Source organism: Scleropages formosus, chromosome 8, assembly GCF_900964775.1.
Source record: "Scleropages formosus chromosome 8, fSclFor1.1, whole genome shotgun sequence".
Lineage (NCBI taxonomy): Eukaryota > Metazoa > Chordata > Actinopteri > Osteoglossiformes > Osteoglossidae > Scleropages > Scleropages formosus.
Window position 1 is genome coordinate 16,278,280 of NC_041813.1, and position 19,017 is coordinate 16,297,296.

The following is a 19,017-nucleotide window of genomic DNA, read 5'->3' on the forward strand; positions in this document are numbered from 1 at the left end:
GTCTTGTATCTTTGCAGATTCCTAACTAGAATTAGCCACCGCCTCGGCCAAAGGAATTGCATAAATAAAGCTTATTAATATTATATGTATTGAAAAGAGTGCGTGTGTTCTTCATTCTGGAAGTGAAAATGGAAAAATGAACATATCATGACATGAATAAAAGAATTTGGTCGATGTCATAACTGCAAGACTTTCGGTTCGGTTCGGAATGAACTTGACTTGAGCTCAGTTCTGCACAAACTAACATGAACTTGTTCTCCTGGTTTCCGGATTTTCTGTCTGGGGTCATGTAACCAGGTCTCCACGACGCGGGAGTTACTAGTCAGAACTCCATGGTGTTATTTGTCTGCAGCAACAGTTTGCACTGGAGTTCAAATAATTCTGTACGACGTGTATTTTTTTTTTACCTTGTGTCCCCCTCTTACGTTCATTTAGTCAGTGTTGTTGCTAATGTTTTGTGGCTCTCCAATACCTTTAAAAGGAATAACAGTGAAAATCTGTGCATCCTTTTGTAATGTTCTAGTTTGCTTAAGTAAACTAGGTTTACAAAACTAGGTTTGCAGGAATCACATGTCTGCAACTATGTCCTCTCTTTCTCCTAATGTAATGCACAAATTGTATTTTCTATGAGATGTATGTCGCTTTGGAGAAAAGCGTCTGCTAAATGAATAAATGTAAATGTAAATCTTCTCTTCTTGTGTATTTTTTACTTCCTGGGGCTGCCCTTACAACTGCAGTAATTCAGGGCGGAGAGCAAATGAATATGCAGAAGGTGCAGACTGAACGCAAACAAACAAAGCGCACTTATCTCTCTTCTCATTCATGTTTTTTTTTTTGTTGTTCTTGTACAACTCGATATAATATAGTGTGTGTATCTATATGCGTGTATATGCTTGCACAGTTCATGTTCATTTTAAAGCTTGAACACAGTGGGGTGAGCAGTGACAACCTTGTTTTTTGATGGGCATTTTGGTTGCCATGGGAGAGGGACTAATAAGTGTTTGTGTGTGTGTGTGTGTGTGTATGGGGGGTGTGTGAGCGCAGCGGAGGACATTACCCCGCCCCTTTTGCAGTGCCGGACTGTAGGGGGGAAGGGCGATAAATGAAAGTTTAAAGTTACATTCCCCCTTCTTTACTCCTCCTTCCCCCCACCCCCAACTGATTGATTGACAGCAGGCAGGAGTGGTTGCTAGGAGACAGCTTTGTTGTTTTTAAGGCTTATCCCTCTTGTCCCCGCCCCATGGGCCAGGCGTGCAGATGGGGAAAAGGGACAGGAGTGGTGTGGACTGATCATTATGAGCGGGAGCACAAAGGCCTTAGAGCGTTGTACCAGGACACGAAGAGGTAGAACGTTGACCGGCAGCTTTGAAGAGCTGGACAGTCATGATTGGGAACTTACAGGGATATTGAATTTGAGACATGAACAATCAGAGCGATCTAGTTCGGTTAACAAAAACTCAGGAAAGGTGTTAGCGGCAATTCTCCAGTTACGGTAGAGGGGAGGCAGCGGCGCGGTGGGTTTTGCTGGGTCCTGCTCTCCGGCGGGTCTGGGGTTCGAGTCCCGCTTCGGGTGCCTTGCGATGGACTGGCGTCCCATCCTGGGTGTGTCTTCTCCTTCTCCAGCGTTGCGCCCTGCGCTACCGGGTTAGGCTCCAGTTCGCCATGGCCCTGCTTGGGACAAGCAGTTTCAGTGCGTGCGTGTATTTTGTTTGTTTATTCAATATTACCTGTTCTTTTAACCATATATTAAATTATGTCAGTGTTTGTTGAAGCTGTGTGTGCGTGTGAGTGACTGTGTTACCTTGTTCTGCTGTACTGATGAGTGAATGAGTACAGGGAGTTTAGAGGGGTGTAGATGCTAATTAGTACTTCATAACAACTGTATGTCTCTTCTGATCCAAAGTGAGGACATGATAGTAAGAGGATTGGGCACTGGCGACATCCTCCGTGCGAAAAGCATCCTTCCCTGTCACAGCACCATGCCTGCTGGCTCCTGAGCACCACCAGCTGCGATGGCCTGTTCATCTCACCACCCCAAAGTCGGCCGACCACGTTTCAAACCACCCCTTTTCCAACGTTTATGAAAATACCCAACATTTTGCAGCACAACTTTGTACACTTTACCCAGCTAGTTTTAGCTGTTCAAATAAGGCACCTCAGTGGTACCGCAGCTGGAACCTCCTGCCACCCGCTGCACACGGAAGTCGGGCGCGGATTTAAAAAGAGACGCATCCTCAGCCTGTTGCATGGTTTACGGTACAGCACATGAGCCATAATGGTGATGCTTCGCTCACCACACAGTACATTTCTGCAGTGCTTAATGCATTCAAAGGACCTTCTAGGCCTGATGAATCGCCAACTTTAGCTGTATGCTGTAAGTATAGAAAAGGCATTTAAAAACAAAATCCTTTATGAAAAGTATTTTAAAAAATATACATTCTGACATCACGTGTCGAGTATGTTCCGACGAAGATCCATCTGTGGTTTTCGGGAAGTTTTCATCTCGGGCACTTGCTGAGAAGTGCACTCCTATACCAAGACGCTTCCCGGGAGTTGCTTCAGTCAAATGAAAAGAGGTTCACTCCGCGGCGCTGGACCATGAGGGCGCACGCACTTCTTCTGAATGAGGCGTTCAATCCGTCTTTTGGGGCGAGGAGGCCGACAGGCGCAGATTAAAAACATGCGCTTCTTCGCATTTTCTGCAGACGCGGACCGTTTTGCGGCAGTTTATCACGGCGGGGAGCCAGAGGAGTCTCTCAGACGGACGTGTCGTAGCATGGGAGGAGGAGGAGGAGCCGTTGGCAGCCGCCCGTGTTGTTCTGCCGTGATGAGCGCTTACCGGGGAGCGGAGCGGGACGGGCCTGGCGGCCGTTTGTGCTGACTCCCGACGCATCTCTCGCCTGCAATCTGCGACTAATCAATCTGACAGAGGCGGCTGCAGACGAGAGAGGGAGTCGGCCGTGCGCCGTAATCGCTGCCACTCGCCTCTGATGATTTCCCTACATGCGTGCGGCTCTCCGACAGGCCCAGACTGTGAATGTCCAGGAGGAAAGGACAATTTCCAGAAGAATTTAAAGACCTTGTCCTCTAATGGCGCTCCTGCACCTCGCGAAGAGCCTAAAGGTGGGAGGAGGCCAGAGAAAGGTGTACACACACTCACACCACACACCTGAAATCCAGGGAGGTAGACTGAGGGTACATTGAAGAGACGGCAATAACGCTGATTTCTGGTTTTGAGCGGACGGCCCGTGATCACGTAGGGACCCACCTGTCCTGCTAAAGGCTAAGAGGCCACCATACGGTGTTGATATTAAAACATTTTGAAGGGTTTAGCTTGTGGCTCTGGTGTGTCAGAGCATCAGGCAGTCACACACCTCAACTCTGAAGAGCATGGGAAATTCTCCATACACATTCAAGGATGTGGGTAAAATGGGGGAAATGTTTTCCTCCCCCTCTGATCCATCTTCTCCCGGCGCTGTAAGAAATAGATGCAGATGGCTTTCCTCCCCTTGCGATACTTTACATATGCAAATGACAAGAGTAACGCGTTTGTGTTTCAGTTGCAGTGTCCATGCTGCCGCAGATATGCGTGTTTGAGTTTTAGTGAATGTGTGTTGTGTTCTCTCTACCCTCAGCAACCCCTCATAGCCCCACCAGCATTCTGCCTCATTTTCATTTAAATAAGAATCGATCGCTCTTCTGGTGCTGCCCTGGGTGCCTCGAATCATCTCTCTAGAGACGGCCTCTCTCTCTCTCTCTCTCTCCCCCTCCACATACACCTCTGCTCCCTGTCAATTGTTGCCTCCCTTTTGGCTCAAAAATCAGAGACCCACTCTCCATCTGCCCATTGGTACCCCACATCCAGTCCTCTGATGTCTTTAGAAAACCACTTTATGTTCTCAAAGTTGTTGTCACACTGGTACTTATCCAACTCCTACAGAAATCTTTCGTAAAGTTTAGGAGAGTAGCTGAGCTCTTCCTGGTCCCTTGGCCCTTTGGCCTCATTCCTCAGGTTTCCAGGGTTACCTAGCTACATGCATGTTGCTTCTCTATAGAACGAGAACATGCCAGAGTACTTTTTCTGTGTACAGAACCACCTTCCCTTGTCAAAGCATTCCTTTGACATTCTGTTGCCTTCTACCTGCCTCTTGCAACTCCTTGGCCATCCTCATATTGCCTTAAACTCCACTCTGATGCCAGCTTTTTTTCCTCCATCGCTTCTCACCCTGTTACTCCCTTTATGGGATTTTATTTATGTAGCTTTTTAAAACTTGATAGCACTCAGGTTGCTTGTGGAGCACCAAACCTTGTCATGCTGTGGGTGGGTGGGATGGGATGTAACCTGCAGAGACCTCCCCTCGGGTGCCTCATTGAGGCTGAGCTGGGGCTGGGGGGAGGCATGCCTGTGTTAGTCTCTGGCGATGTGTCAGGGCTGCATTCCACTCCAGCAGCCCTAAGGAGGGGGATGGGGATGGGGGAGGGGAGGACAGGGTGTAAGCCCAAAGCCGAGTTAGACGGAGGGCAGGAGAAGAGCAGAGAAGTTGTTCAAAGAGCACAGACTGGAACACCCGCTGTGTATGAAACACTATCATATGCTAGAAACACCCAGAGTCATGGGGAAAAAAGTTCAGCACACAGTAGCAGACTAACATGGAAAAAAAATACACATTTACATACACACATTTGGAGATCAGTTGTAAAGACTTGGACAGAGTGTTAATATTGTAGGAAAGAAGGAATCTAGGGGGTGTGGTGGCACAGCAGGTTTGGCTGAATCCTGCTCTCTGGCAGGTCTAGGGTTCGAGTCCTTCTTGTGGTGCTTTGCGATAGACTGGCATCCCATCCTGGGTGTGTCCCCTCCCCCTCCAGCCTTGTGCCCTGTGTTGCTAGGTTAGACTCCGACTTGCCACGACCCCACTTGGGACAAGTGGTTTCAGTCACTGTGTGTGTGTGTGTAAAAAAGGAATCTGTCAAAGACAGCAAACCACATTTGGAGAAAAAAGACAAAAAAGGAATCTAGTAAAAGGTTAAAATTTACAAGATAGAAAACTGAGCCCAAAACAAACTATTACTTCACAATACACTTTAAATATGTACCGATAAAGTATTTTGATCCCATTATTAGTGCATGATCACACAGCTTTGGCCCTGCCTATGCCAAAAGTGAAACTCTACTGAATATGAGATAGACACAAGGACACATGTGAAACAGCCAGCAAGATGGAGGAGGAACATAGGAACATGGGGCTGTTCTTGTGTGACCAGGTGACAGAAAGTAGGAGGGCAAAGATACATAATGACACTACATATGCACAGCTTAACCAAAGAGCATAGCTGGCTAAATAGTATGAGTTTGTGTGTGTAAATGCTTCCTTCATCAGACAGGAATGTGTACTGGAGAGGTCCCAGGTGCCTTAAGCATGTCAGCAGGACTGCGATTAACATACTAGTGCTCTTGTTACACCACCAAAAAAACTTTATGGATCACTTGGACATGTCATATCACAACTAAAGGTGATCTGTTAAACCTCACCTTTTGCCAAGGTGACTAGTGAATGAAAAAAAAAAAAAAAAAAAACCATCTGGATAAAAAATTTGAGAATACACTGAAAAAGGAGAGCACTAAATTCTTGAATACAGTAATTCGGACAACACTGCCATCTAGTGTTGAATGAATTTGACAGTATTCACCAAAGAAGCAAAAGGACTAACTACATATGAAACTTTCACATGCCATGTGTGCCAATAAGAATAACTCGAAACACAATCAGCACTCAATATAGGATGAATACAGCAATGAAAACAAACACAGGCACTGTACAGGTGATTTTTGAGCTTTTCCTGGTTTGGGTGACAGACGATTGGGAAGCCTGCTGCTATGGTGTGTGGGAGCTCACTGGGAAGATTGGGTGGTGACCTGGATCAATTTCTTGACGGGAGAAGGATATGTCCAGGAAACCAGCAGCAGAAGCTGAAGGGGTGTAAATACAAAGACAGACATCAGACAAACACATGCACTCAGACAGATACACCTATGTAAGCATGCATGTACCATAAGCAATTGTACACACACATATTCTAGTTAATTTTTGAAGACAAACATTTTCCAGGTTATTTAACTGCTCCGGGCTATTTTCTAAATTTTCTGTCTGTTGCCAAGCAAACGCAACCTTTGTTTCCACTCCACACCCAGCCACTGGGCATAATCATGGGATAAATAGTTCAACAATCATTGTGAAAGCGGAATTTGTGGAGAGAAGGTATTTTTAAATTAGTGTTACTTTTGTGGTAGCTAAATATGTTATAACTCTTATAGCTACATGTAAGATTATTACAGGACCTTAAAAAAAAAACAGCTTTTAATGATTAGGTAGATAATGATGAAAGCTCATAGTGACCAGAAGCTGAGGAATGTCACATGTTTACATGATGAATTAAACAACTGGGATTAAACAAGGTATTTTTATTTTTGGTAATTTAAGTCCCCTTCAACTAGTATCCTGTCCAGGGTATACCCTGCATCATACCCTGTGCTTCCAGGATAGACTCTTTACCCCCAAGACTTTGCAAGTATTTTTCCTTGAGTGAAAATTGCTTCTTCTAAAATATGAATAAATAGAGGGACAAATGGATTACATATCATTTTTCGAATGCAACTTTGTGCTGAAAGTGAGTTTGGATTTGCAGACGAGTTGAGTTAGGAACAGATTTTTGGGCCCAGTTGTCAGCAAAGTGGACAACCTGGGCCTAGGTTCTTCTCTGTGTTCATGGGTTATGGACTTCCTCACAAACTGACCACAGCAAGTCAGAACTGGTAACCACACCTCCACCCTCATTCTAAACACAGGAACCCCACAAGGCTGCGTGCTGAGCCCCATGTTCTTCACTCTTCACCCATGAGTGCACTCCTCTCCACACCTCCAACTCCATAATTAAAATTTGCAGACACCACGATAGTTGGGCTGATTTCAGACAATGAGGAGACAGTCTACAGGCTTGAGGTGGAACATCTGGCTGAGTGGTGTAAGGACACAAATCGGGTCCTTTACACCTGTAAGACAAGGAGATGGTTCTGGGCTTCAGGAGAACAAAGGAGATGAATCACAACCACTCCCCCCCTCCACATACATGAAGAAGCAGTAGAAAGAGTGGAAAGCCTAAACTTCCTTGGAGTTTATGCGTCAAAGCAGCTGACATGGACCTGCCACACCTCACACCTGATCAAAAGGGCCAACAAAGTCTTCTTCCTCAGAAAACTGAAACGGGCCCAGCTCCCACAGACTTCTGTTAAACTTTTACAGGACCACCACTGAGAGCATCCTGACTAACTGCGCCAGTGTGTGGTATGCCAGCTGCACAGCTGCTGAGCGAAAGGATCTGCATTGTGTGGTGAAGGCACCCCATTGCATTCTCAGGATGAAGCTCCCCAACTCGAACACAATCTATACTAGCCGGCTGAGGAAGAAGGCTGGCATGATCATCAAGGACACCACACACCCCGGTCACCCCGTTTGAACCACTGCCGTCTAACAAACAGTTCAGAACAATAAAATCCCACACCAACAGACTGAGGAATGGCTTCTTTCCCAGAGCTGTGGCCTCCATCATACCCTCCCTGCCCAATGCTACCTCCGTTACCCACCCACATCCACCACCAATAGATGCTAAGGACCGAGTACTCCAAAGTTCAATGTAATATTTATTTATTTTACTTGTTTGTTTGTCTCAAGTGTTTTTTTCTGCTGCTGCTTTTATGGGGGCTGCCACATGCAATTTCATTGTATTGCATACACTGACAGTAAAGTATCTTATGTTGTAAGTTGAAAAGCCTCTGTATATAGATATTCAAACAAATACACATATAGACGCATGCAGATACACACACACACACACACACACACACACACACACACACACCCCCTTACCCAGTTGGCGGCTTCTCTTTGCGACAGCCATCTGACACTCTTCCTGGAAGGACAGTAGCTCCCTTACAATCTTGCAGTGAGTGTCCATCTATAGGAAACACATCGATATACAGTCAGGAACACACAAGCTACATCCACAATGTGTGGAAAAGGGGCTATTATAGATAAAGACGTGTGGCACGGATAAACCGCGACCCCCATTTTCCTCTGACCAGCAGCTCCATGTTGTGGAGCACCGACCGCTGTCTGTGCAGAACACTGTTGTAGTCTGGCTTGCTCTGGATGAACTGGCACTGGGAGGACTGGCCAACTCTGGCTGGGTCCAAGGTAAGGCCCAAGGTGCGGCCCTGCTCCACATGCCTGAAGGATGGCCACGTACATAGATAAGGAGAAGAGAAGCAAAACATCGTTTATATAAGTACTGCTGTTCAGGATGCAGCAGCGTTTGCGAGATGGTGCCAATGATGTGCAGCAGGGGGTGCAGTGGTCAGAATTGTTGCCTTGCACTCAAATGACCACTGTTCAAACCTCACCCACAACCGTGGTCTTCATCAAGGTACTTACGCAGAACTGATACAAAAATATTATCCAGTTGTATAAAAAGATAAACCACTGTAAGTAGCTTAAAGGTGTAAATGATTTAGGAAAAAAACATCAGCTAACAACAACAACTAGCTCTAAGCCAGCAGCATTTTCTTCTCTTGCCTAAGTTGGCAACTCCAGGTTCTTCCTGCCTATATTGAGAACAAGCCAGATTTTCTTCCATTTCATTTTTTTGTTGTTTTTAACAGAGGAATTGCAGCTGTGGCTGTAATCAGTGATGGACAATCATTCACAGTGGATGGAAGCTCTGCCCACAGCTGGACTCCAAGTCCTATTAAGGTAAGTATGGTAACCAAACAGCTCAATCTTACCGTGTCAGCTCCTCCGCTTTAGCACGGTGTTTCTCTAGCAGGGCCTCCCAGCATGCACACTCTGCCTGCAGGCTGACACACACAGAGCAGATTTGGATTCTCAAAACCTTGAGACCCTGAATAAAGTCTCATAAACTTGGGTTCCCACAACACAAATGGTGGCACTGCATTCTCACCCAAGTCTTAATGTTAGTCTACTTAAAGCCCCAGACTGGCCTAAGGGAGATGTCACACCTGCTAATGGACTTGCGTATGCGCTCCATTGCCATCTCTGCCTCAGGATCCCTGGACAGGTAGAGGGAGGGGAGGCGTTAGCTGCATGGTGGAGGGGTGGATGTGGAGAGTATGTTAAGACAAGAATGGGATGGAGAAGGAACAGCGCTACCTCTCCGGAAATGACCGGGTCTGCAAAGTTGTCCTGAACTCTTTGGCCACACACTTCCACTCCAGTTCCACAGACTCCTCTGTGGGAGATAGCCAGGCAGCAGTTATCAATACCCCACACACCCCTCCCACAGCCTCTTTAGCCTCCTACTGTCTGGGAAGAGATACAAGGACATACAAGCCAGTTCAACCTGACTGTGCAACAGTTTTTTCCCCTCAAGCTGTCAGGATCCTAAACTCTCTGTACCACCCATATCAGAATCCTGAACTCTGACCACCCATACCAAACACCCCCCATCCAGAGGGATACCAGCCACTTTCATACAGTCTGCAGAGATTGCCCTCTCAGGTCACTGATAGTCTTTGCTGAAACCTCACTTAAACTGGGGTCCATCCCAAGTGCAGCTGCTGTATTTCTTTAGTAAATTCCACATCTACCTACATTAGGTCACACTAACCTTCTTTTCCAAACAATTATTGCACAAAAAAAAATTAATTTTGCACTACCACATTTAAATCTGTTTACATTTCTATTTATTGTACCAACCATACCACTGCACTTCATTCCATAGTGTTTATAGTTTAGTTGTTAGTTATTGTGAATTGGACTGTAGTAGTAATAGTATATGTTGTCCTGTATGTCACACGGGGGGGGGTTGGACCTGCTCTCTGGTGGGTCTGGGGTTCGAGGCTCGCTTGAGGTGCCTTGCAATGGACTGGCATCCCATCTTGGGTGTGTCCCCTCCCCCTCCGGCCTTACGCCCTGTGTCGCTGGGTTAGGTCCGGCACCCGCGACCCAGTATGGGACAAGCGGTTCAGACAATGTGTGTGTGTGTGCGCGCGTCACACCGTGGCCCAGGAGAAATGCTATTTCACTCCGATGTATGTTCTAAACATATTGTGGAAGTGACAAAGTTGACTTTAACACTCACACACAGCCACTCACTGTGCTTCTGAAAGAGGTCCAGGTCAGCCCCAGGGGTGGAGTACAGGAGATCCCCCAGTTTCTGCACAGCCAGCTGTGGACACAGAGCAGGTAGCAGGTGCACACAGACAAGAGAGATGACATGAGGACTACAGTCAACCAAAAATGAGTTCTAACTTAAGATCAAGTCAATGTTATTTTCTCAAATTGGGGTATTTACTTTTACTTTGTATAAACTCTCAAGAGTTGTTGATTTTAGGACACAAAGGTCAGGTTATCAGACCTTTAGGGATTCTTCAATTAGCTGCTCCAGCCTCTCTTCCTCAGACAGAGTCACACTGATGGTCTTACACAGGGCTAAGGGAGAAAAAGACAGGTTGTTTTTCAGTTCCAACACACACATTGTGCCTGGGATGCCCTGTTATTTCTTAACATCCATTCAACATCAAGAACTGCTCCTCCAAAGCAGGGTGCGGTGGTTTGGAGCCTATCCTGGAAAAAAACTGCTCGTCAGGCAGGGTGCATCATGTATGAAACCACACCATTGTAGGGCAATACTCTACACATTCCACTGTTTTAATAACGATTCAGTGGGAATAAGAGGCGGGTCAATGACAACAAGGTTGGGGTCTAAGCCCCCTGAGGGCCCCGCAGATGCTCACCGTGGGCACTGCCTGGTAGGGGAACCAGAGAGCGCCTCCCTCTGGCTGACCTCCTCCAGGACTTCCTCCTAGTGCGAGGGCTGAGTGTCGGACCCTGGTCCCGCACCTCTCCTAGCAAACCATCCGGCAGCCCCTCTCCTGGTGGCAGGAGGAGCGAGGTGTCTGAATGGATCGTAGATGGGGATTTCGGTGGGGGCTCCAGGGTGGGACTTCTACTCGGGCTCCTCTTTGCGCTCCTCAAAGAGCCCTAATGTCACAGGAGAGACATGAAGAGTGTATTGTTTATCATCACCACTTACACTCATAGGTCCTGGGTTTAAATCCCACCTCCTGTAGCAGATAAAGTTACTTAACTTAGTTAGTACTTCAAAAACTAACAAGCTGCACAAAAATGTCATTGTCCACTACAGAGGATACTGAATAAAAACTAGGTCCAACAGACCCAGTGTAACAGTAAAGACTATCACACACAGGAAGAAAACCCCATATTTTACACATATATATAAATATGGCAATAAAAGAGACAGTCAGTCATCATTCATCAAAACAGCCAGGAAACATAATACAAACCTGCGACTGTTCATCTGGAGCCTGGCAGCTGTCGAAAGGAAATTAAAAACTCTCAGTCGTGTAAACATAACGAGAAATGACAGAAAAAAAATTAACTGATAAAAATTTGTTATTTTTGCCGCGGGATTCGCATCTACATACGCCTACCTACTACATGATAAGCCATGACAACGTGAAGTTGTCTAATTTTGTAAAGTTGTCAAATCTCAAAACGACGTCATAAATTAACAGGTAGAAATATTCTTTGCAAATCACAACTGTAACACAGACATTAATATTAAACCAGAAAACTCAACACGAACCGCTCTGCTATCTTCTCAGTTGCTGGCCGCTCCGCCATTTTAGATTCTAGACGCGCGCTCTTCCGTTTGAATTCCCGCCACACCCTAAGCAGGTTTTACGCATGCGTGGCTACTTGACATAGTGGGGAATGTAGTCCTTCAGATGTACGTGTTGACGCCTTTCTGTTCAAATATGTATACAGAACTCTGACTCCTCCTATTACGGTCTTATGAGTTACGAAATTCTGATGAGAACATATTTCACATTATTGCATATAGTTTTTTTTCTAAAATCTTCTTACTACAGAGTGAAGGCAACCTGTATTTGCTTGCTCAGGTGTTGAAACAGTTCTCTTTCAAACATTCCCTCGGTGTCTCACTATGGGAAACGCCTCTGGCGTGACAGAACCTGGAAAGACCAATAACACCACCTCTGTCAGTTGACAAACCAATCAGGACAGTGATGCGGGAGTCCCGCCTCCCTAATACATATACCAGTGCCGGTGGTCCTTAACTCATTCTTGAGCTTTTCCCCGTGAAGATAGAAATTGGGAGTTGTTCTTCAGCAGGCCCCGTTTTTGGAAATAGCTTAATAATTGTTCTAAGACGAGCCGTCAAGGTACGTCACCGAACGCAGCTGTTTTGCTAGCGAGTCTATTCACTGTCACGGTGAATTGTTTGCTTGCGGTACTGGGAGAATGACGTGTTACGGCGAATTCTCTTCTATATTTTTTTTTTTTTTTTTTTTTTTTTTTTTGCTAGGCTGCACGTTGTGGCGATCTTAGGTTATTATCATGATCATGGCGACTGCCAGTTAAGCAAGCGGCGGAGCGAAAGCAGGAACTTCGCGTCCGTGCGCGTGTGGATCCATGATCTCCGGCAAGGATTCTCACCCCTTCGTGCATCGGCTATCGCTCGTCTATTGGAGGAAGGAGAGGAGGATGAAGACGATGCGATCCTCCAGGCCAGGCAGCGTGTTAAGCGAAGAGTTCCCCTCCCCAGCTCAAGAGTTCGACCTGCTTGATATGTGCCAGAGGGCAGCGGCAAAACTCCCCATTGACTGGCTGTCGCAGCAGGCGGACCAAGGCACGGGGTTCTTTATGACTATAGATGGTAGCGTAGTGGTTAGAACAACTGCCTTTGGACCCAAAGGTTGCAGGTTCGAGCCTCACTGCTGGTAGTAGTACTGTACCCTTGAGCAAGGTACTTAACCTCAATTGCTCTGGTAAATAATTGTAACCTTAACATTGTAAGTTGCTTTGGAGAAAAGTGTCAACTAAATTGGCCATCATGTACCCCAGCCATTAAACAGCTCATTCCAGGGTCCCTGTAAAAGGGTTTTTCAGGCTGGATGTTGGGAACATGGAGGTGTTAGGGATGTTGAATCCCCCTCCTGGTGAGCTGTCTGTGGCACATCACCTCAACCCTACCTGCAGAGTGGCCTTTTCCTCAGCCAGGATGTGCTTAGCAGCCTCAGTTTTTCAGAAGATCTATCACTCTTCTCCCCTGGCAGTGAGGGCTCTTAATGCCACCTCTCTCCTCACTGCTTATCAGGCAGAGCTTATGGAGGAGATGGGGAAGCAAATGGACACTGGGGCACCAATCCCAGCTCTCTGGGAAGAGATCTGTGTTATTTCAGATCTCAACCTGAGAACTTCCAGGGATACAGTACAGAGCTGTGATAGGTGAGCAAGCTCTCTGGTTAGGACTGTCAGACAGAGAGAAAGTGGACTTCTTGGATGCTTCAGTTGAGCCCAAAGCCCTTTTTGGGGCATCAGTCACTGCTATGCAACAGCAGTGTGATTTAAGGAAATGGGAGGGTGAGGCTTTCCAAACTTGCCTCCCTCTGCTAGGGTTGATCAACCAGCACGCCCAGGGTTTAAAGCCCCTCAGAGGAGCGGTCGGCCAGCCTTCAGGGGACCCGGACCTTCTCAGCCTCAGCAGGCTGAGCCACGGTCCAAACCAGCTCAGCTGAGCTGGAAATCTTCCTTTGAAGCGGCTGCAGCTAGACACCGGCCGGCAAACCCTCAGGGAGGGAAGAAACGGTGTGCAACCTAATCCGTCCTTCTGTTCAGGACGAAGGGATGAGCAACAGCACTCGCGCAGTATCTGTTGTTATCCTCCCTCAAAGAGAGCGGTCATTTTCTCCCCCTCCTGCCAAGAGAAGGCATGGGACACGGGAATTGTTCAGAGGAAAAAGTTCTCTTATGACCAATTCAGTTGTGACGTTGGCACTAGTTCCCCCAGTGCCCCACAGAGAAATGATCCCCCCTCTACCCAGGGGGTTACAGCAGAGGGCAGTTTGCGTGAGAACGTGTGTGCTCTGCAAAGAATAAACTCATTCCCTGTGCATCCAGGCAGTGGGCCGAGGGCACAGCAATGTGGGGAAATAAAAACACGCAAAAACGAAGTTGTCCAGCCCAGAGCTGCAGTCCCCAGCTCTGCCGCTAGATGGCGTCGCCGCGTCACTAGTGAACGAGAGGCGCGGCGGTCTGCTCGCTGCTTATGCGAGTTGACGCGCATGCGCAGTACACCCCTGGGTTTTGTCCACAGTAAGCCGGCATTATCGTCTGCAGTTTGCTGTACAGCCACCACTTTTCAAGAGTTTGTTGATGTCAACAGCAGATTCAGGTTGTACCGCCGGAGGACAGCTATCACGGCTTTTACTCCCGGTACTTTATCATTCCAAAGCGAGGGGGAGGTCTCCGACCTCAACAAACACCTCAGAAAGTACAAGTTCAAAATTCTTTCGCTCAAAGTTCTGTGTCAATTTATTCGTCCCAACGGCTGGTGTAGGTCAGTCGATCTGAAAGATGCGTATTTTCACACAAGCATCTACCCGGCACACAGAAAATTCCTCAGGTTTGCTTATCAGGTGCCCACACAAGAGATAATCTACCTGGGTCTCAGACCTCAACTCAGTCCTGTATTAAGCGTTTCCAATCAGAGGAGCGCATCAGGTCGATTTGCGGTTGTCTATCCCTTTTTCAGAGAGGGAAGAGTCCCGTTCAGACTGTGTTTTCGTCTTATGGGGCTGATGGCCTCGACGGTTTCCGTCATTCCACTGGGACTGTTGCGAATGAGAGCGTTTCAACACTGGATAGCGGCGCAGCGCTTGTGTCCAAAGCGACACCTCAACCGCAAAGTGGTAGTAACATCACTGTGCATGCGGGCTCTCCGTCAGTGGAGAGATCGCTCTTTCCTCGAGTCTGGGACTCTGCTGGGGGCGGTTTCTCTGAGGAAGGTGGTGACGACGGATGCGTCTCTCACAGGTTGGGGTGCAGTGTGCAAGGGCAGCAGAGCGAAAGGGAAATGGGCCATTTCGCTACAGAACGCACGCATAATCTTTCTGGAATTGTCCACAGTGTTTCTGGCATTGAAACGTTTCGTGCAGTTCCTAAGAAACCACCACGTTTTGATCAGATCAGACAACACAACGGCAGTGGCATACATAAATCGCCAGGGGGGCGCACGCTCCCCTCGGCTTCACAGTCTGGCACAGCAACTGATAGTGTGGGGCATGAAGCATTTTCATTCATTATGGGCAACGCATGTCCTGGGAATAATGAATGCGGGGGTAGATCTACTATCCAGAGGAACTGGATACAGACTACATCAATGATCCGTGAAGGCAACGTCTAACGGTTTACAATGCAGAACCGTGAGGACGTTTCCAACATAGGAAACGAAACGTTGGGATTAGTCTCTATGACAACGCGGTCTACTCCGGAAGATGCTAAATTCCAGTCTATCCAGAGGAAGTCCTCTGTACGGAGAATGGACTCTCCACTCTCAGGTAGTGAGCCAGTTGTGGGAGCGGTTCGGCCGAGCTGCCGTAGATCTCTTCGCCTCGCACGTAAATACTCATTACCCTCTATTCTTCTCTCTGGCGAGGGACGGTGCGCCTATGGGTGTGGATGCTCTGGCGCACCTGTGGCCAAATGCACTGCTGTATGCGTTTCCTCCACTGAGTCTGATTGTGCGAACTCTAAGAAGGGTAAGAGAGTACGGACACTCAGTAATACTGATCGCCCCGAACTGGCCAGGGAAGTTGTGGCTGGTGGAGATAATGCAACTCCTATGCGACCAGCCATGGCCTCTCCCGTTGTGCAGGGACCGATTTTTCACCCGGCCCAGGACATAGTAGCCCTCTGGGCCTGGCCCGTGAGAGGTTGAACTTCATCGTTACGGGTTTGCCTCCGAGGGTGATCGAAGCGATTCAGAACGCAAAAGCAGCTTCAACGCACTCTGCATATGATCGGAAATGGAGCATGTTTGAGCAGTGGAGCGTGCACAAACACGTCGTTACTTTTTTCTGTTCGGTTGCGGATGTGTTATGCTTCCTGCAAGAACTTTTAGACAAGGGCAGGTCCTTTTCTACAATAAAGGTATATCTTGCTGCGATTTCTGCGTGCCATGTGGGGATCGACAGAAACACTACAGGTCAACACCCCCTGGTATGCAGGTTTATGAGAGGTGTGCGGCGTCTGAACAGGGTTTCAAAGCCGCTGATTCCACTGTGGGATCTGTCTGTGGTCCTTAATGTACTATCTCAGCCCCATTTGAGCCTATAGAGACTATTGTGTCTGTGCTGTGGAAGTTTTTGTCACCAAGACAAATTCCTTGTTTGTGTAAACATACTTGGCAATAAAGCTCATTCTGATTAGGATTCTGATTGATTTAAAGCTCCTTTCGCTATTGGCTCTTTCGACCGCGAAGCGGGTTAGTGAACTTCATGCTTTGTCGGTTCATGGCACTTGTATGCTGTTCGCTACGGATTACTCAAGGGTAACTCTCAAAACTAATCCATCGTTTGTGCCTAAAGTGAGCGAGTCAGCCCTCGCTTGTAAGCAGGTGGATTTACTGGCTTTTTCATCCACCGCCTTTTTTCTCATTGCAAGAGGAGCAGCTTCATTGTTCGTGCCTTGAGTTGCGTCACTATGTGGACAGAACAAAGGCACTGCGGAAGAGTAATCAGTTGTTTCATGGGCTGATTCTCATAGGGTAAACTTACTTCGCATCAGCGCCTGTCCCACTGGGTAGTGGAAGCTATTATGTTGTTAGGTTATAATAGCATGGATCTCGGTCCTTGAAGGGCGGGCTCATTCTACCAGAGGTATGGCTACCTCATGGGCATTGTTTAAGGGCGTTTCAATTCAGGACGTATGTGCGGCAGGAAGTTGGGCTTCGCCTCATACTTTTGTTCGATTTTATAGACTGGACGTCACAAGGCCACCGCTGGCTCATTCCATCCTGAGTGTGTGAAAAAGAAAAAAAAACAAAACCCTCATTCATGAGGTGTTTTTGGGTTTGGTTTTCACAGATGTTCCCGTTCTATTCGAGGACTAGTTGCGGGTTTTATGTTATGTTAGCTCACTGAGTTGGTTGACAAGACATGCCTGCTTTGGACAGCATGTCTGCAATACAGGAGTTGTTTAGATCCCACAGTGAGATACCCAGCGAATGTTTGAAAGAGAATGTTAGGTTACTCACGTAACCCTGATTCTCTGATAACATGAGGGAGGTATCTCCCCACACTTCCCTCCTTGCAGTTGCGTGGAGAAGAGATATGCTAAGAATGAAGTAGGGACCACCGGCACTGGTATATGTATTAGGGAGGCGGGACTCCCGCATCACTGTCCTTATTGGTCTGTCAATGGACAGACGTGGTGTTATTGGTCCTTCCAGGATCTGTCATGCCAGAGGTATTTCCCATAGTGAGATACCTCACTCATGTTATCAGAGAACCGGGGTTACATGAGTAACCTAACGTTAGCCCTTATTTGTCATAAAACCCAATTAAAATAGAATAGGAATGTGGCCCCACGTTGATTCACCTCACCTCTGCAGTGTTTACAGCTCCTGTCTAGTCTTTCAGTGTTGATGATCAATGGCAACATGAGGAATGTTTTATGTGAGAAACCAGTCAGTGATTGGGAATGAATAGAGCTTGTGGAGATTACATATATTTCTTTTCAGTAACTGAAAATTGGTTTTACTTTCAATGTAGTTTGAAGGGGGGGCGCGGTGGGTTGGACCACAGTCCTGCTCTCCAGTGGGTCTGGGGTTCAAGTCCCGCTTGGGGTGCCTTGCGGCGGACTGGCGTCCCGTCCTGGGTGTGTCCCCTCCCCCTCCGGCCTTACGCCGTGTTACCGGGTTAGGCTTCGGTTCCCCGTGACCCCGTATGGGACAAGCGGTTCTGAAAATGTGTGTGTGTGTAGTTTGAAGGTAATGAATATTAGTAAATATACCCATCCACTGGGAGGGGGTGTGGTGGCGCAGAAGGTTTGGCTGGGTCCTGTTCTCTGATGGGTCTAGGGTTCAAGTCCCATATGGGGTGCCTTGTGATGGACTAGCATCCTGTCTGGGGTGTGTTCCCTCACCCACCTACCCACTCACTCAGCCTTGCACCCTGTGCTGTTGGGTTAGGCTCCGGCTCCTCATGACCCTGCTTGGGACAAGCTATTAACCACAGGGATTGTACATCCAGGAAGTTATAGACAGTAGCTCAATGTCTGGAAGTACTGTAGAGGTTTCTATTATACTTAAAAAAACAGAACCTAAGCTATTAACAAACATAGATCTTTACACTGTAGCATTGAGTGACTGTGACTTACCTACTCATGAAAGTGACTTTGGAGTCACAAACAGACTTAGTAAGTTGAGTTCACATATTAGTTAAATGAGGAATGATGAAAGTGGCAGAAGAGGTAGTGCTGCTGCCACACAGCTTCTAGGTTATGTGAGCTGATGTTGGTTCAAATCCAGCTCATTCTGTTTGATGTTGGCACATTCCCCATGTCTCCACAGGTTTCCTCCCAAAGATGTGTGTTTCAGGTTAACGACTGAATTTGTCTGCCTGTGTGTGTGAGTGTGTCCGTCCGTCCTGTGAGTACCATAACCTTGCCTCCAGAGATACACTCCAAACTTCTGCGTCTCTGACTCAGACAGGTGGTTAAGGAAAGCAAATGAATTCAAATTCTGCAATCAATTGTCACATTTTCTTACTTTCAACCTGAGTAAAGTCAACACAATTTAGACAGAATGTGCCTTGGAAAAAGTTTAACAAACGGCAAAGGCCAACCATGAAAACTTATTAAAGTGCTAAAAGCACTCATATTACAAGTATGAAGAACAGTATATGTTCAACTTGTTTTAACTTCAGGTTTGTATGCAATACATTTCTGTGCTGTTTTTAATGAAAAACTGTACGAGTGCTACGTTACAGACATCCTGGGGAGAGTACATTTTTGCCTGAGTAGAGAGTAAAATGTTTTTAAAATATTTTGTGCAATCTAAATGAAAGCATATGAGAAATTTGACCATTTTAGTAAATATTTTATCACCATTGTTTAC

General features: G+C 47.0%; 1 protein-coding gene across 1 annotated transcript; it reads right to left on the minus strand.

Moving 5' to 3' along the window:
* Window positions 1-5,600: 5,600 nt before the first annotated feature.
* Window positions 5,601-11,733, minus strand: dsn1 (DSN1 component of MIS12 kinetochore complex). Its single transcript, XM_018754626.2, has 11 exons — window positions 11,683-11,733; window positions 11,381-11,408; window positions 10,811-11,057; window positions 10,432-10,505; window positions 10,170-10,242; window positions 9,225-9,303; window positions 9,074-9,124; window positions 8,840-8,911; window positions 8,138-8,285; window positions 7,926-8,013; window positions 5,601-5,971 (listed from the first exon to the last, which is right to left on the minus strand). The coding sequence occupies exons 1-11, from the start codon at window positions 11,718-11,720 to the stop codon at window positions 5,877-5,879; spliced, it is 993 nt and encodes a 330-aa protein (XP_018610142.1). The 5' UTR covers window positions 11,721-11,733; the 3' UTR covers window positions 5,601-5,876.
* Between the last annotated feature and the right edge of the window lie 7,284 nt (window positions 11,734-19,017).

Excerpts from the sequence above, each read along its gene's own strand:
- dsn1 (XM_018754626.2), bottom strand. The coding sequence starts at position 11,720 with ATGGCGGAGCGGCCAGCAACTGAGAAGATAGCAGAGCG. Across the intron at positions 8,286-8,839 it reads AAAGCGGAGGAGCTGACACG|GCATGTGGAGCAGGGCCGCA; the intron begins GTAAGATTGAGC and ends GCCATCCTTCAG. Across the intron at positions 5,972-7,925 it reads AAAGAGAAGCCGCCAACTGG|CTTCTGCTGCTGGTTTCCTG; the intron begins GTAAGGGGGTGT and ends ACACCCCTTCAG.